This window comes from Acanthaster planci, linkage group LG05 (genome assembly GCF_054643075.1).
Source record: "Acanthaster planci isolate LZ-2023a linkage group LG05, COTS_SCS, whole genome shotgun sequence".
In the NCBI taxonomy this organism is placed as follows: domain Eukaryota; kingdom Metazoa; phylum Echinodermata; class Asteroidea; order Valvatida; family Acanthasteridae; genus Acanthaster; species Acanthaster planci.
In genome coordinates this window covers 17,296,138-17,320,187 of record NC_141781.1, presented here as the reverse complement: position 1 = coordinate 17,320,187, position 24,050 = coordinate 17,296,138, and the positions used below count along the sequence as shown (strand labels likewise).

The 24,050-nt window shown below is 39.5% G+C and overlaps 1 protein-coding gene across 8 annotated transcripts in view; it reads left to right on the top strand.

The window, feature by feature from the left end:
* Positions 1-3,143: 3,143 nt before the first annotated feature.
* The window catches only part of LOC110987947 (high affinity cAMP-specific and IBMX-insensitive 3',5'-cyclic phosphodiesterase 8B-like), a 188,777-nt gene continuing 167,870 nt past the window's right edge, over positions 3,144-24,050 (top strand). For 4 of the 8 annotated variants that reach the window (XR_015425144.1, XR_015425142.1, XR_015425143.1 and 1 more), the window contains exons 1-3: positions 3,144-3,698; positions 13,553-14,135; positions 19,101-19,157. Coding sequence is in view for 4 of the 8 variants with exons in the window: in XM_022251116.2 (XP_022106808.2) it covers positions 13,878-14,135; positions 19,101-19,157 (315 nt within the window). In the remaining 4 variants the exon portion in view is untranslated. Of the gene's footprint in view, positions 3,699-7,097; positions 7,173-12,398; positions 12,471-13,552; positions 14,136-19,100; positions 19,158-24,050 lie in introns of all 8 variants that reach the window. The other 4 variants (XM_022251113.2, XM_022251112.2, XM_022251116.2 and 1 more) reach the window with 4 other exon arrangements.

The window sequence follows — 24,050 nt, the reverse complement described above, 5'->3', positions numbered from 1 at the left end:
GCTCTGGAAAATGTGATTGCCGAGCTTTTGGTAACTGAATACCTTCTTCAGGGCAAGCAGATTCATAATTTATAAAGAAGATCAATTACCGGACCATTTATTCTTAAAGTAGTCAGAATCATCGGGTCTGGTATCCAGACTAGAGGTGTTCATATTTAAAAAAAAAAAACCAAAAAACAAAACCAGCATGCATACGTTATGACTATGTGGTTTTTGATAAACGATGGCAGAAAAGTAGCAAATACATGTATCTGGGTCAATCTGCTTTTCACGTGCGCACTTTAATACCTTCCTCGTTTAAATACCGGAAGTTTGGGTTGCGCTTTCTTGAAAATCACACCCCCCGGTTTAAACCAGACTACACCCCTACGGCCCCATGTAAAATCATATGCAGCAAGGTATGAGACGGAGAGAACCCCCCCCTGCTTTGTGTAGGTCATTGTCTCGCAGGAATCTGGGGAATTCCTTTCAGACATCTTGGAGGATGCGTTAAGTGACAAGTCTGGAATGTGTATAGGGATTGGACATGTTGGGGGGGGTACCCCTCAGTCTCATTTCTTGCTGGGTATATGTAAAATCCCCGTAGGCGGACCGCGCGAGGGTTCCGGAAGCTCGCTGTGTGACCTTTTTACTTCAGGCTCTGTTATATTAATGGACTGACAAACCGACCGTTGAGGCAAATTACCAATTTACTCAAAGTTGACTCGTATTTATTGCGTTTGCGCTTTACAGACGCAGCTCCTGCAGATAGCCTCCTACTACCCTCGCGCCTCCTACTTTATTTTATTTGGACCCTCCCGTAAGGTATCCTCCAGGGTATAAGTATTCTTCCCCAGGGTACTCCACACCCTAAGAACTGGAACTAATTCCTAGTTCCCTCCCAGTAGCCCACCATGGTCCCACTCAGGTATGTATAGATGCCCACGCTCGAATCCACGCAGCGTAACCTCCTATTACCTAGCACAACCTGGCACCAGCTCGTCCGTCCCGGACGAGAACCAAACTCGCGACTACCTGGCCGCGCGCGCGCTGTCTCTTTTTATTCGCAAATAGCGTCCTCAGTAGTTGAACATGGGCACGTCCCGCGCTCGCACTGTCTGATAATGTACATGTACAACAAAAATAATAATTTGCGTCACAATACAATGGCGTAACATGGCCGCATACTCGCTTCGACAATTCACTTACCTTTTGAGACCAATTAACTTTACCCACTGGATCCAATTCACTTACCAATTCAAAAACCAATTCCAAAACCAATTGCTTTTGCTTGGAATCAATTGGAATCTAATTAGATTCAATAAGGGCGATTCACGATAGTGCGCCTCCAAGAGTTTGCAACGTGTTGGCCAATCACAACGCGCGAAATTTGTCGACCCCTTCCAAATGCGCATTGGGTCGACAAGTTTCAAGCACTGTGATTGGCCAACGCGTTGAAAACCCTTGGAGGCGCGCTATTGTGAAACGCCCGTATTGGCTTGAATACTGAGTAACAATTCGGACCTCTTCTCAGGTGTATCATTTAAAACCAATCGACACCATAAAGTTGAATACCAATTCACAATCCAATTGTAACCAACCGAAGAACCTTTAGGAGATTTGAATAAATTAAGCCAAATTATCCCTATACGAACTTAAGTATATATGCCTTAGCACTGACCTCCGGGGAAAATTTCCATCTTGGCAGAATTGAAGTAAGAAAATAAATACACTGTATAAAGGTGAAAAAGTGTTGTCCTTCCGCTGGGATAGTTACCGTATAGGAGTATACACGGCTCCTATCCCGCTTCCAGACAACAGCCCCCCCCAAAAAAAAAACTGTGACAAAGTAAAGAAGACTACTTTGTCGAGCTAAACTTCTTGGTTTGAGGCCTTGCAGTCATCAGTCTTGACAACCGAACTCGTTGAGTAGGTGATGGCGACTGCCTTGCTCCGCACACACTCATAAAACCTCGCACATGCACAAACACAAAAGGGACACTGTCGTTGAATGGGCCAGTTTTCTTTGTTGAATACTGGCCTAATCCACGCAAGAACTATTTACAGGGGAAAAGCCAACCAACATCTGCTTGTGGCGTGGCTTTCTTAACCAAATCTTCAAGGGGATGCCATTGAACGGCTGCCTGTGGCAGTTGTAGTAGGACTTTCACTATAAACCAATTAAAAAACGATGTCAATACCAATTGAGTCCCATTTGAAAAAGCCATTTGATGGGGGAAACAAGCTGAAAGCAAACCTGTTGGAACCTTTAGTCTCGTTCAATTTGAAATTTCCAATTGATCGAGGAAAACAAACAGAGAAAAAGCATACCAATTGGAACCATTTGATTCCCATGAATTCCAATTGATTGGGGAAAATAAACAGCAAAGAAAAAAATGTCAATTGAAACTAATTGCGTCCCATTTGAAATCTCCAATTGATGGGGGAAAACAAATGGAAGAGAAAACATACCAATTGAAACCAACTGCGCACCAATTGATTGCCAGTTGGACCCAATTTTATTCCAATTAAATCCCATTCAAAAATCAATTGGTTTGAATCGGCCATTTTTAGTAAGAGCAGAGCTGCCAAGGCTATCTTGTGTATCAGTGACACCAAATACGCGCTCTTAGCCTGAAAACAGTGCATCATCCACAGAATGATAAATAACCTATCAGACCAAAATAGCGCCGCCTGCCAGTGGCCCTCGGGAAGAGGTTGGCCTCCCTTTTTCTTTTCTTTTTTTTTTTACTGGAAGTTCAAGATTATGATGGCCAGAAGATGACTTTTATGGGAGTTAGCCAAGAATTTTTTTCATTCGCCTTTCCCCGAAGATGCCCCACAAATAGTAGTAACTCTATAAACTCAACTCTGAATGTAACCGCCCGCCTCTATCCAAAAAGGCCCGCAATTTGGGGCTTTTTGTGAAAAAATACCCCAAACTGGAAACTATCAGTCCAAAATTCAGGATTTAAAGAAATATTTATGCTCCCTCATGGTTCGGCATGTCTTATTGTAAAAACATATCTGGGGTCACAAAATATCAATGAGCTCGCGCGCAGAAATACAACCATTTGGTGGAATGCACCCAGATGAAGTGCCATATTTTAGATCATGTGTCAAGTGTAAAATGGAACTTGGAGGTTGAGAACATTTCTTTAGAAATTGTAAACAATTGTTGGGCCAGCCCTGCACTGCAGTTGGGACTGTCGCAGCATTATTTGGGACACAGTTGGAGCTTAACATAACGCATGCCGTGTGCAAGTTGTGTGCTGGCCCCAAGCAACGATATTAAGATATTATTGTGCTATGCAAAATACTCAGCAAATGATTGGAAACCACGTTGGGAACAGTGCGCGCGTATACTGTTGTCAAGGTATTATCATAAAATATTCAGGAACGTATGCATGGTGGCATCAGAATCAAATTTAGCGTCGACACGACTCTGGTGATGAACCTCAGTTATTTGCCTGCCAAGTGCCATAGTTACAATCATGACAATCTACACAGGGTCATGGGAAAATTCTTGAAATTGACTGCTCCGTCAGTAGTATCATTTCAAGAGGACTTTATTGTGGATCTAGGCCTATTTCTACCTCCATCATCATGTTCATGTTTGGAGTGACTGAGTGTGTTGTGATTTGCAGGGCCTCAGTATTATTACTATGAGAGAATAGAGGCCTGGACGTTGTATCACGAAGTCCCTTGCGGTAAGCATGGTAAGTACTGTACATGTACTGTACATACATGTACATGTATGTACTGTGGATGAAGATCAACGCGGTCCCAGTCAACTTGGTCTCAGATCAACTCGGTCCCAGCATTGTCCCAGGTCAACCATGCATGGAGGAATAGAAGGAGGCCTAGCCTTGTAAAGTTGTACATGTAGACTGCATGATGTTAAACCATTGAGGAAGGAATGGTTAAACTTTCGAACACAGGCAGACAGGGAATATATACTGAGTCTGCAATCACATCCATTGACATCAGCATATTGTAGGTGTAGGCCCTACCCACAAAGTTTAATTTCATGCAAGGTGTTGGATGACATACATAAATGTACATGTATGTAACTCGGACACGTCGGAATGAATAAAGAATGGAAATACCATAAAGTTTCATCTTATAGCCCTATTAAACTTTCAGTTGCAAATGCCCTGATACTTGGACACCTTTCCACTACTTCAAGAACCATGAGAACCCTCAGTCACCAGGCCGCCCCTTTGTTCTCAGACTAGCTTTCTGCTAACCACAGCGATTACTTTGAGATATAAAGCCCATTGTCATCGAACCAAAGTACCAAGAGATATTACCCAAATCAAATTGTTTGAGTCCTGCAAATAACCAAAATTCTGCAAACAGTAACTTCTGATGCACACCGGTCGCTTCTTTTTGTTTGATGTCAATAGACGTCTTTAAACATTTTAAAAAAGGTAATCCTCGCATTTCAGTTTTATTCCATAAATGATTGTGATTAGCATGGCATTATGAATTTCTGCGCACCTGGCATCAAGCTCTTGGCAACATTAATTGCAGTGTGCATGCAATGACAGTTTGGTCCCAGCTCGAGATGTACCAAACAATATGTACTTTTTTTTTTCAAAAAGACTGAGTTGACATGAAACCAAGTTGACCTGTGAGCAAGTTGACTCGGACTGAGTTTGTTTCGGACCGAGTTAAGTCGAATTCACTAAAACTGTTGATGTTTTGACGATCAGCTTGTAAGTTGCTGCTATCTTGTTGAGCCTGCTTGTCTTATTTGGATTCTCCATTTTCTTCCACATACGTGTACATGTACATGTAAAAGTATGCATGTTCTCACAACAAATGTACCTTGGCCTACTGGTACATGTATCCATAGACTTACATGTACAGGAAAAAACCTGTCATGACAATGGTGTACTTCAAGAAGTCGCTACTACGGTACCATGGAGGTAGGAAAGTACAGTTGTGACTTGGAGTTCAAGTACACCAGTACGTGTACAGTCTACATGTACATGACTTTGTACAGGTCTAGGTGCCAGTGCTAACTGAGCACATCACCTTTGACAAGTTTAGAAATGAGTTGTTGCTAAACCACTTCATCGAAAAACTTGAGCTGGTTCTAAGCCTGGTACCTGAGCACCTTGATGTTCTTTACCTTCACTCTGTTTCTATGTACATACATAGATGTACATGTATGTACATGTGTACATGTAACAAGGAAACAAAGTGTACTTTTACGAATTCTAGATGTCAGTTGGCGATGGTGCCCTCTTTCATCGTGTTCATCATCAGAAAGACTGTTTGTGAAAAGAGGACAGATTTTTGGGGGAATTATGGGTATGGACAAAGAGATGTGAACAAAGACAAATTAATGAGCTGGCTTCTTGACCTGGATTGAAATTTATGACAAATCTTAATAAATGTTTGTATTCACAATGGCCTGGTCAGGTAACCAAAACTGAAACAAAATGGTGTGATCTGACCAAGCAGGTTATCATTTGCCAAACGCAGGTAGGAGAATTGTGTTTTTTGGTCAACATTTAACTAAACTAGACCTACATGTAGGGGAGATGGGGGTTAGTTGGAATGATTTTCACAAAAACATCTATATAACACAAACAGATTCCTTTCAAGAAACAAATGCTATACCAGTTTATTCGTATACAAGTGGGTTACTAATGTAGCATATTAAATTCTTAGAATCGTTGATGGTTGTTTAGCATCCATTTCGATCACGACTATGACATGTGTTCCAACTTACCTTACCTATGGGGTAAATTGGAACATGATATGGGGTCAGTTGGAACATGGTATGCGGTTACTCATAAAGTACAGTATAATTACTTAAAAGCTACATTTATTTCTTGCGTTCATGTAAAATATTTTTTCCAAGCACTGGCCACACTCCCAGTGTTTTTGTATAATTAACTAATTGTAACTGGCAAGAAAGGGCACAAACAGCACAAACATAAAAACTGGAAGTTTTACCCAACCCCCTACAATAACAAGAAAAGCTCGCATAAAAATTGAGAAGGTACACATGTTCCTGGTTGTTCAGCACCTGAAAAACATATCTTCGAAGGGTGACATGAGGTATTTCAAACTCAGTTGCAAGAGTTCAGACTTGTCTTCGATTCACAATCTTTTCTTGCACAGCTCACTCCATAACACCTGGTGGGGTCTGGTCGTACGTTGTTTTGCAGATGTAGTTCTGCGGCATCTTGAATGCTGAAGAGAAACAAGAACAACAATCTATTAAAACGGTTGTGCAAACATGGCAAAAGGATGAGTAAAACGCAGGAATAGCCAACATTCTATGTTTTTCTCACTGGAATATTGTAGGCAGATTAAACTATGGCCTAGGTGAGAAATGAAGTGAGCAATAGGCCTGCAGTTATACAAACAATCTGTTTTTCTATGTTACAACAGATCTACATGTACGGTAGGTCTACATATTTATTTTTTGTGGCAATAGGTCCTGAAGCTAACTAAATGGTGCACAAATAGTTAACAAATATATTAGATTCTTCATCGAAAAGGCACCTCTTTCATACACGAAAAATACAGTCGTAGCACTTTTGTTCATTCGTATATTGTATAATAATTTATGATGTGTGGGTTTGTTGGAACATGTTCCAACTAGCCCCCATCGAAATGTTCCAACTAACCCCAGTGGCCCATGTGACATTTGTATGCTCACTACACAAAACAGAGGCTGCAGTAACACATCTATTTAACCTTACTTTGTAGCTTAGAAGTGGAGCCTAAAATACCTAGTCACTGTTATCTACTGTATACACATCATTAAGATATTACACATTTTTTGAATTGTGAAAAATTTACTCAACAGGTGAAAAACAAACTTACCTTTCCCACTTGTGCACTATTGGTACAGTGTTGCTGCAGGCAATATGGTGGATGGCTGTTGCTAAGAGAGACCTCTAGATGGTAGCCTTTCATAAAATCTGTTCAAGCTGTGATAGAAAAAGTCAATGTTTCAACTAACCCCGTGTTCCAACTAACCCCCATCTCCCCTACAGTGTATTAGAATTGAAAAATAGATGCTCAAGGTCTTAATGTCACTTATTTGAAAAAGTGAACTTTGTTTCCTTATTTTGTTATAACTGGAACAGGGTTCTACTGGTAAGGAACACCGTTACCTTGAGAAACCTTGACCTTGCGAAAAAATTTAGTGGCACGAAATGCAGGTACAGTACATGTATAATCCAAAATTTAAAAGCAGTGGTGTCTGGAAATTGGGCACAAATTCAGCTAATATGGCTGAGTTTTCCCTAATGTGGCATACATGTACCTTTAACAAATCTCTAAATTCCAATACATTAACATTAAAGAATTTCTTTAAAGTTGATGAATATGGGTAAATCTTGATTACACTCACAAACATGTACACCATATACTCTATTTACAGAACTGCAAGTCACTATTTGGTGTGACTTGTAGCCTACAATTTTATATTGGTTTGTAACAATATGGGTTTTGGACTGCAGCACAGTTACAACACACATGTACGTCATATTGGGGTCCATTTTAGACTTGACCCAAATTGGGATCGCTGTGACATCTTTGTTTATGCTGCGGATACATATCGAGGCCCGCGTTGTTACTTGCTTGCACCCTCTTGTGTCTACTTATTACCAAAGATCGTATAGCGCCGAAGGCGCAAGATGGATAACTCTGTCCAAAAGGTGTAATTACCACAGGCGCCATTTGAGCAAACGATACACCTGCGCGGTTCACGGGTGCACCAGGTGAATGTGCCTGCAGCTGCGCCTGTGCATTAATGTGCATTGTGCAGGGGTATCGCTTGCCCAAATGGCACCCATGCGATTACAATGTTTTACGTGTATTCTCGGTGAAGTTTGCCATCTTGCGCCGCTATGCGGGGCTATATGATCTTTGCTTATTACTGTATGATTTCAGTAATTCCGACTTGATGAATCTGCCGTTTGTACATAGTGAGTGGGCTCATCTACCAAAAGTGGTAGCAGCCAGTCACATCAATTGCTGGACCTGTTTTCACATCATCCATACCTCTATTATAATGAACAGATTGACAACTCTGAGTACTTCGATTGGTAGAAATTCCAAGTCGGACTACTTTATTGGTGGAAATTTCATATACATTATGCAAGATCATGTCATTTGTATGCAATGATGAATAGCTACATATCACCAATGGCTTATCTGTCAAGATGGACTTACTGACTGGTGGCGTATGACACACGTTGAGGCTGGATATTACTGAAAAACTGTTAAATGAGGGCGCCTTGTAAAAAGTAAAAGTGAGCGGCCAGCATGTACTGTGTATACATTTATGAAGGGATGGCTGACTGGGGAAGAGCAATGTACATATAAGTCCAACTTATTCAGGTTTAGGGTCCATTTCTATTCTGTGTTCTCAATCAAATCTCCCCCCCAAAAGCTGTCAAAACTGATGCATAGGCCTATCTCTTTAAATCTGATGTTGTATACATACATGTACATGGTTTTAAGACCAAGGGACTGACTATTTCTTGAAAAAAAAAAGCGTTTACTCACCACCCTCATTCTCCTGACAAAAACGACCCAAACACATTGTACTCTTCGCTTGCATCACAGTGTGCTTGCGTCGGGTTGATGGTTGACGATTGTACCGGTGTCAGCTCGACCATTTTAGGAAGCAGGGGAATGGAATCTTGTTTTCATTGCAACTTTGCAAGACCATCCTGTGTGTGTGTCTTGCTGTACAGTATGTTGTGCTGTAAAGCTGATGAGAGGGGAAGGAATATTCCTGTGGATGTTCACTTTGAAATGCTTTGATAATACAATTTTTGTACATGACTTAGGCCCAGGCTACATGTACCGGGGTACATGCTGTGCTACTGCCATGCCAAACTCAAATAATTCAATATTTTTAAAGTTCGGCATGGCAATAGCATGGCATTGAGCACGATTCGGCTTGGTAAATTGAATTTGGCATGACAAGCCCTTTAATTTGACATGGTACAATACATGTAGTGGACCGAGCGACACTGCTCTTACCGGTAAGTTTGACATTTTGTGCAACTGCTGCGCTATTACCGTGCTATTGCCACACTCATTTTAATTTAAATTTTGCCTGGCAGCGACACAATATTTAGTCTTTGCCTTAGAACCTGTTTTGTTTGTACTGGTAAAGGATAGTTGTGCAGTGAAAATACTTGTAAGTTTCCATCCCCCCGCTTCTGAAGATCCGATATGGAATGGTAAGCCCAACCATGTTCCCATGGGTAGGAGTACGATCTTTCCACACCATATTGGTTTGTGGCATAGAGCTACCCGTACGTGTATAAAAACTAGAGTGCTGACTCATGCGCAAAGTGATGCCTGGTGGGCGCATCCATGTTTGTGCACAAAAGCCTTATGGAAACTTGAAAGTTTTATGGTTTTTTGTACAGCTGTTTGCATTTAAATGCGTCTGTATTCTAAAATGAAATGTCAACAAAGCTGATACGCAAAAAACCTAAACACACAATCAATAAATGAGTGTTTCATTTTGCTCTGCACACATAATGCAAACACGTGCGCATATGTGCTGCAGGTAATTTTGCCATGACTTTTTTATTGGGATTTTATGGGTACCCAATGCACGCTGCATTTAGAGTAGATAATTTGATATTCATTCTATCTGATTTTTAATGTTGTATGAGTACGCATGTGGACAGAAAATATAAGCGCCCTATGGCGTCAAATTTTCTCTTCACGGAGAATGAGAAGTTAGCAGTCTAGTAATGGAGATCAGTGGTTGGTTCCCGCAATGCTTTACATGATCTTACATGTACATGTAGTACACACGCACGCAGCCCATGGAGTCTACAGGTTGGTTGGGGACAGCCATCAACCAGATGCATGCTCACTGTGTGATGATACTCACGAAGTGTACGATGTGTTTGGGTTGTTTTCGTGGAGAATGAGAGCTAGAATTGCTTTTCAAGAAATAGTCACATGGTCTTGAAATTATAGGTCATCAGATTTAAAGAGACAAAATGTGAAAAAATGGCTCTTTCTCCTGAAGACGAACAGAGCACACTGTTCGAAACGTCGAGTGAACCGCGGTTCTTTTCAGAACCACACACACTCAAAGAGAGAATTTGTTTACATGGTGTCACCGCAAACTTCACATAGAAAAAATGTACATATGCATTAATTTTCATGGCTTTTGGGGGTTAGATTTGACTGAGAAAATTGAATTTTTTTGTATCACAGAAATGTACCTTGATTGGACTTAACTGAGGCTGAATTCAAAATACCAAAGTGTTACCAACCCAAATTGTAGGGTTGCAAGTCACGTGGAGTAGTGACTTACAAATCTGTAAGCATGTCATACCTACTACAAATTTGTAAGGGAATATAATTTCTGATTTTTGGGTTTACTTTAAAGGAATTCATTATTGACTTAAAATAAATCAGATAATCATACCAAAAAGAATTTCTTTGAAACTTTGTAGAGGGTACAAAAAGTCAGCATTTAATGATGAGAATATGAGAGAATGAGAATATTAAGACCTTGATGTACATGTAATTTCACTTACTGCAAAAGGTAAGGTAAAAATATTGTTCTATCAAGGCACAAGAGGCAAAAAAATCAAAGTGTGCCACACATGTACATGTACATGTAGCTCTACTGTACATGAAGTCATTGTGTTTGGGGTTGTATAAGACAAAGTGCAGATTCCAAAGAGAAAGGGATCTGGTTCTTCAGATTTCCCAAGTGCAGAAAGTAGGGAATCGAATGGGTACAGTACTGTTACATGTACGTTGAACATCAGCACATGTTTAATAAATGTACAGGTCAGCAAGAACACCAACAATGTTATGATGGAAGCAGGCCATACTAAGAAACGGCGATCTTGTGTGCACAGGAAAATTTACGATTATAAAGTCTTTTTTACAGAGTACTAAAAATTCCACTCAAATTAGAGGCTACAGTACATGTATACATGTACATGTAATAGTAAACATGATTTAATGGAATTTTCTGAAGAAAAAACTTACCAAAGCCAGAAAACCTGAGAGAGAATGATTATCAAAGTTGCACCCCGGTACGTTTTCAATGGCCTGCTCACACTTCTTGACACCATGGCCATTTGTGTGCATACATGTACGTGCATAATCATAAATTTATTAGTGAAGAGGTAGACTTACATGTACATGTAATAACCATTATACCAGTAGGCTTACTTACTGTATGTATACACATCAAAGAGGGCACTGTCAAGTTGTAGCTGGCTAGTCTGGATACCAGACTCGATGATTCTGACTACTCTACGAATCAAGGATCCAGTATCATCCAATGTCCACTTGACCAAGACTGGAGGAATTCCTTCAGATTTCCGAAAATAGCTGAAATATATCAAAGTCATCCCATTTATATTCAGCATGTTCGGATGGTACCATTCATGTTCGGTTATTTCCAACCGGGTACATTTAGGTACATGTAGGCTTACTGTTGAACGTAAAATCCCGTATCCTAATGCTAGCTGTTGATCCTACAATATTTGACTTAACACTGAAATCGAAGGTCGCCTTGACCGAATAAATGCTTACTGTAGGTGAAATGCAGAATACAGTATAATGCCCACACATACACTGTACACTATGATACAGGGTGCATCACTGTAACGAAATTGAAAACACCCGGGCTCTCGACTTGACCCTTGTGTCATATCTGTTTATATCCGTGGGTGATGCCCTACCGAAGATTTTTTATCAGAGTCGTCAGGGAAACTTTGGGCAGGGAACCAGATTAGTAGCCGGCTAGATCAGCCAAATACTGTTTAGTTAATTTTTGCTGGCACTGGCTAAATATAATAAGGCAAGTACAGTACATGTACTGTACATGAAAGTTACTCTCTCTGTATTAGACTGTACAGCGTGGGTTAAGGGAAAGTACCGGGTACATGTACATCAGGGGACAAAATTACAATGTTACTTCAGTGTCTTGGTGGCCCACAGGACCAGTGGGAAGTGCACCGCACTGGCCCCCGTGAACCTTTGGTGGCCCGGGTTGAGTACCGTACATGTAATGGAATCGATCAGACCCACCACACATGCCCATTTGAGTCAGTTGAACTTCTCTACTAAAACAGTTGATTGGCCACCCTGGCTGGATATAGATGTACTTTTTGAGGCCAAAAACTAGTTCTGCTTTTGGTTACGCGACTGATCCTAAAGTTTTAGTGCGACTGCAAAATTTATATCCGTTAGTTTGAAAAACAGACTTAAAAAATTACTAAACGGGAAAACATCCTGTCTTTATAAAACACGTCTCAACAATTTTTTCACATCTTAAAGCTTGTATTTTTTCTTTGTCTGCTTACATTTGCAACATTTGGAAAAAGTTTTGTTGTTTTCACAAGTTCCCTTCCCGTTTTGCTGTTGTGGTGGTGAAACAGCATGCAGTATTCCTCGATGCACAGAAGCAAGGCTTCACTGGTTCCTGCTGCGCCGTGCCACTGCCAAAGAAGGTGTGAACGTAACGTGGCAACCAGCTCATGCATCTGGTCAAATACATGTAGCATTGTACAGTTCACCGTACACACACGCAACTCTACAGCTAAACATTGAAAAAAATGATGTTGCAGGAAGATTTTTTCAAGTTACATGTAATTCCCAGAACTTGATCTGTTGTCTGTATATGTATTTTTTGTATTCACAAATTTAATTTGGGGTTAAATTGCTCATAGGGTACTTGACGATCGGCCCGATGCGGTCTCAACGCAACATGACTTGCAAAAGTTTCATTGGTGTCTGTGGGAGATAACTTTAAATTGTCATTGTTAGAAAATGATACCAGCCAACATATTAGTAGTCAGGTCATTCTCATGTATATGAGCTGTACATGTACAGTATGTACATTGTACAACTGTGCAATGAACAGAATGTCATGCCGCACGCTATGTGTGTACATGTACCGGTATGTGGCACACGAGCTTGGCGCATTGTACCGGTAGCAGGCAATCATGGCTGTGTGGACTGTGGAATGATATTGGGGACTCGAAAGCGCTGCAGCGCTGATTTGAAAGACGGGTCATAAAATGTGGTGCAAGTTTTGAAAATGTGGCAATGTTCCTCAAATGACCTCTGTCCCGTTGGGCCATTGTTTTTGGAGAATGTAGTGGCCTGATGAATTTTTCGATGGCCTCGGGCCAGCGGACTACCGTTAATTACGTACACATGTATAAGTACCGGTAGTAAGAATTACTGGTCCTGAGGTGTACATGTAGCTCAGTTTAACTACCTCCCGATGTGAAGAAAAAACTACCACATGACAGTAGGGTGGATAGTCACCGGGATGATGTCACCGGGGCATGAATCATTTTGACATATACTTCCTTGACACATGGTAGAATTAGCCAATGACGCGCTCGTACTTGTTTGTGAATATTTATGAGGTGTATGCCTAATAATTTCATGTACATATACACCAAAATACTTGAAGCTTCTAAATCACATTAGAAGATTGTTATAATTGCAGAATTCTTTTAATCCATCACCATTACAAGTGTTTCTCTTTTGCTTTTCCATTTGTTTTTCTTGTATTTGTCAGGTGGTTGGACCAGCTTTGCTGTGATGTTTAGCATGACTTCAGCAACTTTCATCTGATTAAAACACCTGACAGTTCCATGCTGACAGTTCTGTGCTTTGTGGATTGAACTTCTACTTGAATCTGTCTCTGGTTTGAGCAGAAAGTGAAACTAATCAGCCATTTTAGTGAATGAATGGTCATCCATTCATGTGGATTGTGCCATTACAGCTGAGAGCTAACTTGACTTGATAGTCAAGTTCCACTTCACTTTGTAATTGTCTCAACTTACCGGTACACGTTTGGTCCACCCCAATTCGCAGAAGCCATTTGTGAGTTAAGAAACGTTATGGGCTGTGCACCAAGTATAACTGTATCTCAAAGTGGTGTGGTATACTGCAGAGACTCTGATGAATCAAATTCTCCAAAACCTTCATTCAGTCAACAGCAGATTGTGCATATAAGAACAGGTAATGCACCTGAATTATCGGATACAGGAATTTCAACAACCGGCACAGCAGTCACTGTTTACAACAAGAAAGAGCGAAGAGGAACAATAAGTATTGAAGCAGAGACACAGACCAGTAAATCAACTGTAAGCATGAAGGTAAGATAACACCTTGCAGTTACACCATTTACATCATGTAGTGGTACACATATACATGTATACGTGCACATACATGTATGCGATACTGGTACAAATGTATGACATCTACATGTACATGTAGATGAGAAAAATGGTTTTTAGTTAAAACAGGACGCTGAGCGACTTTCGTATATATATATATATATGTAGTTTGCCAAATAAACACAACAAAATGGTAATATGGTGTCTGTAGGTTCTTAAACTGGGCTTCTAATGAAAAAATATCGTGCGATGGCAGTGGATTGACTCAGGTTTCCTTGGATTGCAAAAGTTCTGTAAATTTCGACAGTCACGCTCGTAGTAGCTGTACCAACTAATGAAGACATGACTAAGGTCGTGACCCCATCCTTGTTCCCTGTTGTAGGAAAAGTTTCATCTTCATGTTGCCCATACATACTAGGTACGAGGCTGTGTTTATGTGGTTTTACTGGAATGCAGCAAGTGTAGGCTCGACGCGGTACACAACGCACGTTTGTAACCGGTTATGAACAGGACGCGATTGCAATCACGGTGAGACAAGTCTGCAAATTTAATTTGTGGCAACAGTTGCAGATTCCTTAGGCATTCTAAATTTACAGGTGGGTTATTTTTAATTGATTGGGCCAACTTGACAAACTGAAACATTCGGCGGTGAAAGAGCAGCATCAGCGTGCACGCTTGTAACCGCTCAGGATGCCACATCTTATGAACTTTACCATAAGCTAAAATGACTTAACAAAATACATGTACAGTACATGATCTGTCAGTTGTTCTTGCTGAACTTGTACTTGCATTCAGAAGGCATAACAATATCAAACATACCAGAAAAAAACTCAAACAACATTTACAACAGTCATTACAGACAATTTAATCTGTCAAATGTTATTGCCATATCACATTTTAGTGTCTCATGTGACCTATTTTCAGAAGTTGCACAGTCAACTTCACGAATGAATATCACGTAACAGCCATAATATCAAGTATATCTGTGCAATTTTTCATGTAAACTATTGGTACATGTATGTGTATGCATTTTTTTAGTACATGTACTTTCTTCATCAAAAATTGGTCTGTCTAAAAGAAAGTTATATGCCTTTTATTTTGGGCTATCAAAAGTGATGTATCAAAGTTATATTATTTCCACACTAAACCCATACCCAAGTACTGCAGTGCAAGTTTCCTATTTCCCCGCGTTTACACAATGTTTCAACTGGGTAATTCCGTGAAAAAGTGTCAGTTGCCCCAAATTTCAAATTGACGTCCTACAAATAAATTTGACATTATTTGAAAGAATGATGTCTGGACTATTCGAATCAGATTTTGTTTCCAGGTTTTTGTTTTTATTTTAAATTTAACATCATGAAAATTTGTGTTTAAAATTATGAAATTACAATTTCTAAGCCCATTTTACACACTTTTTTCACCTACTTTCAAATTACAATACAAGATTTAATGTGTTTTTAGGTTTTGAATAATTTTGCATAGGGTTTACCTTGAAAAAATGTGTAATTGTCAGGTTTTTCCTCATTTACATGGCAACGCTCTTTTAAAAGCTAGTTTAAGCTGATAAATCCATTAATCAAAATATTTGATGAAAAATATGTGTAAATATGCAAATGAGCGTCAGGGACATTACACTTTGTACGTCATGGACATTACAAAAATTTATGTCATGGACATTACGCATCTTGCTTACAGCCTTAAAACTCCCTCTTGAGACAATGGAACAGTCTGTTTATGCAAGTGAGAGGACCTCATTTGGATGAAAAAACTAGATTAGCCAGTGATTGAAGCTGTTTTGGAAGACGCAATCAGCCATACTTTTTGTGAGCACATGGCATTTTTAGCGTAGCCAAACCTGCATTCTGAACACATTGTCACAAAGGCCCGAACTTTCATGTAAGCTTGCTTTTTTTGTGAAGTTTGTTAATGCTTGTATGGTGACTGCTGGAATAAAATGTGTAAGTACATGTACTTGTGCAAAATGATCTTTGACTTAATATTTAACAGCAAAAGCCCATAACAGGGCCGTGGCCTAGGCTAGTACCATGCTTGCAAGTTGCATAATGAAATATTTAATTATGATATTGCATCATACATTGTAGGTGGAGCAAGTAGACAGTGATTTGATGATGATTTCGTACTTGGAAAAGAAAGGAAACAACTTCATCTGGCCAACTCCATCAAAGAAGTCAACCCAAAGCATCAAATCAGATTTCTTTGGCTTTGTTGAACCTGTGACTTGTACTGGTATTTCTGGGTCCTGACCAACTTTAAAAATCACAGAAAATTTGCAATTTAGACCCGGTTTGAGGTTTTAGCTCTAGGAATTTTTCAGTAACAACAAGTGTGAATACAAGTGCTACATGTACATGTGTCTTGTATGGTAGTGAAGAAATTAGGATGGGGTACTTGTGGGTTTTTAAGTTTCACTGTTACATTTTGTATACAAGTACAATTGTCAAAATTGAAGGCCTCAAAATGATTAAATTTAGTTTGCAAAAATTGACAGAGCTGATTTTCTCAGCAAACATTAGTAACGAGTGCTCACATTTCTCAAAATATGTTGCAATTGATTGCCAATGGTACTGTAGGTCCATGGCTGTTTTGACTTGTTTTCTTGGCACATTTTATTTCATTTATTTGTGGGCTGTATATTGAAAATTTGGACGCGTAATGTCCATGACAAACAAATGTAATGTTCTTGATGCCTAATTAAGACTTATAACGAGAGAGTGAAGAGCCATTCTAATTAGTGTTACCATTTTGCTTGTTGACTGTTTCGTACCTCACAGTATTAAAGCCATTTGAAACAAAAACAGATTCTAACTTCACAGAGTTTTCGTAATGATTGTGTTGGTCACAATACCCATGTCCTCTTAGCCCAATGTCCATGATGCTCGTTAGTAATGCTTGTAGCTCAATAACTAATTATGATTTTATTAATGTGCAAACTGCTTGATAAAAACAACATTATATGTTACCAGAGGCAAACAATCAAGTGGTTTTAACTTCATAGTCAGTCAAATTGACGACTAAAGTTTGAAACCTGCGTCCAAATGTATTGTCCATGATGGTGGAATTGCCCAACTCTGTCAGCTCATGCATTCAGAATGAGCCTCTGCATCAAGTGACAGACACGTACATGAACATGCAGGAAAATACATTTTCACGAAGAACCAGTCTCTGGTGACTTTTATTGCCTAGATGATGGCATCATCACCACAGACTGTTAAGAAAAATCACAGAACGATTCTAAATATGCCAAAATTTTGAATCTAAACCTTGTTTGAATTGATGAATGTAACATTGTTGACAAGCCCAAAGTGATTCAACCAGATTATTCTGCCTTGGTTAGCTGCTTTGGGCTAGTGCTGACCTCATGGCCATGTGTAAGGTTTTAGTTAAAGAGAAACACATACATTGTAGAACACAAGAAACATCTCTTTTCTGTGTGATTGCCTTCAAGTTTCCACTGAATTCTACTTAGAGGAAGGTTGATGATGTGTCCGAATATAAAGTAAAAGATGTCCATGTGCACTGGTAAAGTATTCTTGCCAACTTGTCGTACTTCTTCCTGAGGTCAGGCAATACCACACAATAGATTAAAAGGTATTTAAATGAGCCCTCAGTTCATGTAAACTTCTAATCTGTTATGTGGTGATGCCATACCTCAGCAAGGACTATGATAGGTTAGCAGGTACATTACATGTACATGTATGTCACTACATGTACAGTACATGTACATGTACTGTATGCACATGTACATACATACAGCACTTAACCTCCGAGCTTGCCCCCGTGCAAGTCAGATGTACATGTACACTGTAGCAGCAGATACCGCAAACTACTGGTAAATTACAATTGCCCCTGTATTTCTGATCATTTCTGTACGCACATGTACCAGTAGGGCATCTCTTGGTATAAAATCATCAGCACTCGGTATCTTCCTACTGTAAAGTACAGTATCTTTGTTGGCATTGTAGGTGACTTGAAAGGGCTGAAAGGTTATGTTTTCCCGAGTGTGGCTCACTAGTATGTTTATAGGTCATTGATAGAAGGTTACATTAAAATGCAGTCAAGGATTACAGGGAAATTGTTACAACTATTCGTCAAGATACCAGTACATGTATTTCAGAAATTGTTTGTCATTGCTGCCATCGTCGTTGTCTTTCTTGTTGCTGTTCAAGTCAATTTCTTTTGTTACAGTTGTGATGTCACAGTTGGAAACCATGTCAATAAGCCCATAAGCTTTTTAGGTAATCCTTAGGCTTCAGTCCTGTGTACCCATACAGCAAAATCTGTTTTTGATCGTTTTTTTCTTTTTGTTGTTCGTTCATACATTTTTATTTTTTTTTACTGTGTATGGTTTTTACATTTTCCCCTTTGTTATTTTTAAACAAATTGTAATTTTTTTAATTTGTGAAAGTGAATTGTAAATTGATTGTATGAATTGCAGTTTGTAGGAAAATTTAATGTAATCTTTCTATCCTGCATGTACATGTAGTTCTATGTAACTTTTTGTGCTTGTACCTTTTTGCCTGTAATATAATAATAATAAATAAGTGTAAATAAATAGAGCATTTACAACTGGAGACTGTACACTGTACGTGCACCTCAAGTAAATGGTAATTGTGCAATTCAACAAGTTCGCAATTTTCTCCATACAGTACACAAAAGTCTGTAAAGGTCACTGCCTTGTTGGTTCGAAAGATATTCTGTACGGTCCAAATTCACCAAAAATACTGGTAGGCATCACAGTAGGATGATATTCCAAACAGAATATATGGCACTAGCAATTCTCTTTTTTCCAGTTTTTAGTCACATGTGTTAATATGATTTTTTTGGTTCATTGGAAGGAGACATTTTGCAAATGGCAGTACGTATAAACTAGTTCAGCAGTACCAGAACATATCAGATTAATTTTTTATGAATTAATGTTTGCAGGGTACGACGAATGAGGTGACCTTTGGACCTATGAAGGTGTGTCAACGAACAATGCAGGTAAGAAAAGTCATTAAATCTACGGTATGTACGTGATGTACTTGTAGAACTGAATTAGTTTTGTTCATTTAATTCAACACGTACATGTATAGTATGTGTACATGTATGTACAGGACAGATTTGCTGAACTGTTTATGTAAAATATCCATGTCAAATGTCGGTGCCCCATGTGCATTCAACTGCAAATTACCATACATAATGGCATACTTGTGATCAACAAAATTTCTCAAAATCTTGAGATGGATAATATAAACAGTCGACTCTCAATGTAAGGAACACTGTTGTAACAAAATACTGTCATAAAGAGCCAATTCTGAGAATCCCAAATTCTTGAATTCTTGTGTCCTTGTTTTTCTAGTCCTCTTATAACCACTTCCTGGTTATAACAAACTAATTTCTCTGATCCCTATATTAGGCCAGACTGCCTAACAGTAGCATCGACCGCTAGGTTTCACAAATTGTAAGTGAAAATTTAAGACAGACCGACTGTAATCCCAAAATGTGTCTGTGTATGACTGATCTGGTACAAGCAACATCACTTTTTGAAATGCTTGATGAACTTCATAGTAGCAAAAACTTTGTTGGAATTAAAGCAGTGCACTGTTATTATGGAAATCATCTTGTGTGTCCATCCTGCGACAGAAGAGTGCAAAAGAATCACCAACAAATCCAGTGTGTACTCTGTGAGGAAGTATTCCACATGAAGTGCGTAGGCATGACTCTTCGCACATACATGTATAAATTCTACAAAACAAACAATAAGTTGCCATATACATGTACTTGTGCTACAAGTGCCCTGCTTCAACTCAGTGACTCCTTTTTTGATATGTCCAATTTCAACACTACTAGGAGCCAGGCCCAAAATTTGCATATGCTGGACATACCTCCGCATCTTGATTATAACAATCCTGATTCTGTTTTTAATGATCTGCCAACAAAAGGTATTCGAATTGCAAGTTGGAATTGGAAAGTTGTGCAGCTTAAGCTGATTTTACATGTACATGTACGTAAAGGCTCCGACCTGTGGATGTGATTGGGATTTCTGAGATCTTTCTTTGACCACAAGATGATACCAGCTCATTGAAAATTGATGGGTATCATATCTCAGAGAGGCGAGACAGGCCTGACAAGCTACATGTAGGAGACCGGTTATTAGTATACATCAGCAGTGCCATCTTGAATCTGATTGTGCTGAAATTATGTGGCTACAGATTTAGCCCCCCCCCCCGAGCTTAGAAGTTCCTTGTAGGCTATGTCTACAGACCCCCAAGCACCAATGTCAAGACAGATTGCATAATTGTACAAAATTTTGAGCATGCCATTAATCTCAACATGGATGTTTTTATTTTGGGAGACATTAACATGAATTTTTTCAAGCAACCCCAACAGTCTTTGATCAGAAATCTCAACTTGGGTTATACGCAGGTGGTTTCCGAAGTGACTTGATTTATTTCAGAAACGTGTTTGGACCATATTTACCGGTATGTAAGTAACCAGTCAACTGTTCAATCTGTAATTGTACCTCGTATTGGATTGTCTGATCACTATCCGCTTGTGGTTACGAAGAAACATACACTACTGATTTAATTGAGGTACCCCTCGAACTCGTACTCGCTCGCACCTGGCGGTTAAAGCCTCGTATCCCCTCGAAAATTTTGCGAGGGAAAACGAGCGCTCGCGATACCCGCGAGCGTAAACGAGCCCTCGCGGGCACGCTCGCGAGACAGCACGAGCGCTGTCGAGTACAGTAAACAACGAGCGTTAGCGAGTGCCACTGGTGGGTGACGGATGACCTCCACGCGTGCTCCGAATACCGGCCCAGTCACGACTCAGTGGCCGTTTACAGTCGTGAAGTCGTTGCGGCCCTTCTGCAAACTTCGTTGCTGCAAGTCTTAAATTCCACGATGACGTTTACAGTGGAAATCGGGAGACATGTGATTGATTCAGTGGCATTGTATTGGCGCTAAAAAGGTGGCCTTTATGGAAATTTCGTAAAATTTTATTGGTCGTTCGTTACTGCGGAAAGGTACTGTGAAGGGATTTTTTTACCTTTGGTTCTTGGTTCAGAAATATTTAGCAGAGCCATGACTCGCTAGGCTTAGTTTAAGTTTACAGTAATTGCTTTGCAATTTCACTTTCAATGAAGCTGAGCATTTTTGATCTCTGAGCAAAAATTAGCTGGCATTTATTTACCCCCAATTTTTTTTCGGCAATCATTTTTAGGGAAAGGTCGGACAGTTGACGTCTTTGTACACATGCACATGTACAAAATGTAACGACAACAGTTTTTGTTAGTTGTTATTTGTTTTGTTATCCATGATACCTGGAAGTGGCGGATTCCACTGTTGGATATCAGATTAAATAAATAAAAATAAATATGATTAGTGGGTTCGGATTGATTGTGTAACCAGATAAAGTAAATGATACCCTTGTTAGACTATGCAGGTCAGGTCATTCCAGCCACCTTGGCTTAATCATACTTTCACAGTCTATTCGCGATAATGTTTCGCCCTACCATGAACGCTTGAAAATATGACAAGCGCAAGTCATCTGCAGCTGTCTTCAAGGAAACCACGTTCCTACAGCATCACGTTATCTTTCTTTGACGGTTAAAGTTGTCAATCAGGCCTACGGCCTTGGCATTTTGTCTAGGCAGTATGGACAGTGTGGTGAAAGTAAAGTCTTGTATAAGTTGTAGCGGTAATAGGGACAAGATTCTTCAGTCATTTGGCGGAATTCTGTCTATCTTGTTTCGACTTACCGGCTCTAATTTTAAGATCTTACTTATTCTTTAGCTCCGATCATAGAAATTGACATTTAACTTTTGACACTGAAATCACTTTCCAGCATACTTTTTTTTTTTCTCGTTGTATTTTGACGGTCAAGTTTTTATAACCGTAAATATTCTGGAATAATATTTACAAATCCCTGTTACCTCCATGAGTCACGTCTTTTTACCAGGAAATATACCTCCATGGTACATGTACACATACACAGTGCGTGTACTAGCGCTCAGCATGTATCCCACGTATACATGTACATGTACATGTACATTGTACAGTACTGTACTGTACACGTACAGCGTAATTATTCTGATGCAGCAGTCGCACGAGCAAAGCGCACGTGGTGTGGCCGGTTCCGTACAATGCCGTCGCACAGACCTGACGCCAGGGTAGGATTTGGAGATAAATGTAATTTGAGACATCGGTTTTCATTGGCTCTTTTATGGACAAGAAATGGTAACGTTGCAAACGGACCAATGACATTCAATGTGTGAAGAGTATTCTTGCGCGGTTCAGCGTGTGTCAGCGATCGCTGTTTTCCAAAAGTATAGACGGTAGATAGACTACAGCGTTACCAACACGGTTCGCAAAGAAGCCATTCATTGGGAAGGAGAGGGACATATTAAGTTGATCTACAAAGGCAGTAAAAACTCATGGCGATGAGAATGGTTGGAACGTGGAAACAAACTCTGGATGATTTTTTTCCGAGTTCATTTGGAAATTAAAGGAGCCGGTCAAAGCAAGTGGTACAATACTGAAATAAACCATGCATCATTGGAAAAATGCGATCGTGACTAGCATCAGCCCCAATCAAGTTAAGGAAGACGAATTACCGTATATCGGGTGATATTCTCTATTCCTTTCTATACTCTGTGTTTTTTGGGGATGGGGAAAGATAAGTTTGTGATTTTATTAAGTCGACCTTGGATGACATGGTCCCTTTCCATGCACGTGTTAAGCATTTGGATAATTCGTGAGTAAATGGCTTTTATAAACGTGGTTATTTTTTATTATTTTATAATGGCTAATTTTAAAATCTAAAAGCCTGTGTATTATTCTCTTATCTATACTGACTCTATCGTTTCCATTAATTTTAAACAAATGTGACTTAACTCTTCCTTGATATTCCAGTAGTCTGCTGTTATATTTTAGGTAATGACAACCGTACCTGGGCTAAGTGTACATGTAGTTCGATTTCATTTTTTTGTGTATTTATTTTTGGCCTAAATTCACATTTACTGAGAAATAGCCAAAAATTAAAGTTCGTAAGTGACAAATACATGTACTGTACATGTAGATACAAACAATACATTCATGGGACGGCGTTAATGTTAATTGATTACTGTTGTTGTTATTGTTTTTCTTGATGAGCCCATCCTTATTTGCCAATATGTTTGCATGCCGCAGTCATCTTCAGGTAAACGTGTTGTTTTTAAATATCTGCAGAAATGAATTCAACAGAAAGATCTAAACCCCGGGTTTTTATGGGTTTTTTGAAAGCATTGTAAGAAAATTGATTTTTTGCCGGCTGTGCTCGCATTTTCCGAAGTTCACTGCTAATAACAAAAGAGTGTTCCCCCCCAAAAAAATAAATTTACACGCACGTTAATTCCCACATATTTCTGGACTGTTAAAGTTTGAAATAATTGGTGTTCCAGGCTAAGGCCCGTATTATGTGTATACGCTTCACGTCACGGTCATAATTACAATCTTTAACACCTTGTATCCCCAGCAGACTCAAGGGAGTGATCAAAGATTTTTGTCGCGAGGGGAAATACAAGATCCTGGATTGGACTGATCCCGGTGCTTATTGATAAGGACCAGTAGCTATCTGCTTGGATGTTAAATATACAACTTTTTGGCAGGCCAACAGCGATATTAAGTGAAAAATACACAAATACATTAATTCTCTCTTGATCACCATGTGTTATTTTTTTAAACGAATGCCATTAGTAATTGATTTGGGGCAATTTATTGTAAATGCGTGTTTATTTCGTTGAACTGTAGATAAAAACACATAAAGCGAAATATCCCATTAACTCCTAAATGTGCTTTGAGCGGGCTTCAGCTCATTTACATAAAAACTGCAACGGAGTAGTCAGACGCCTGT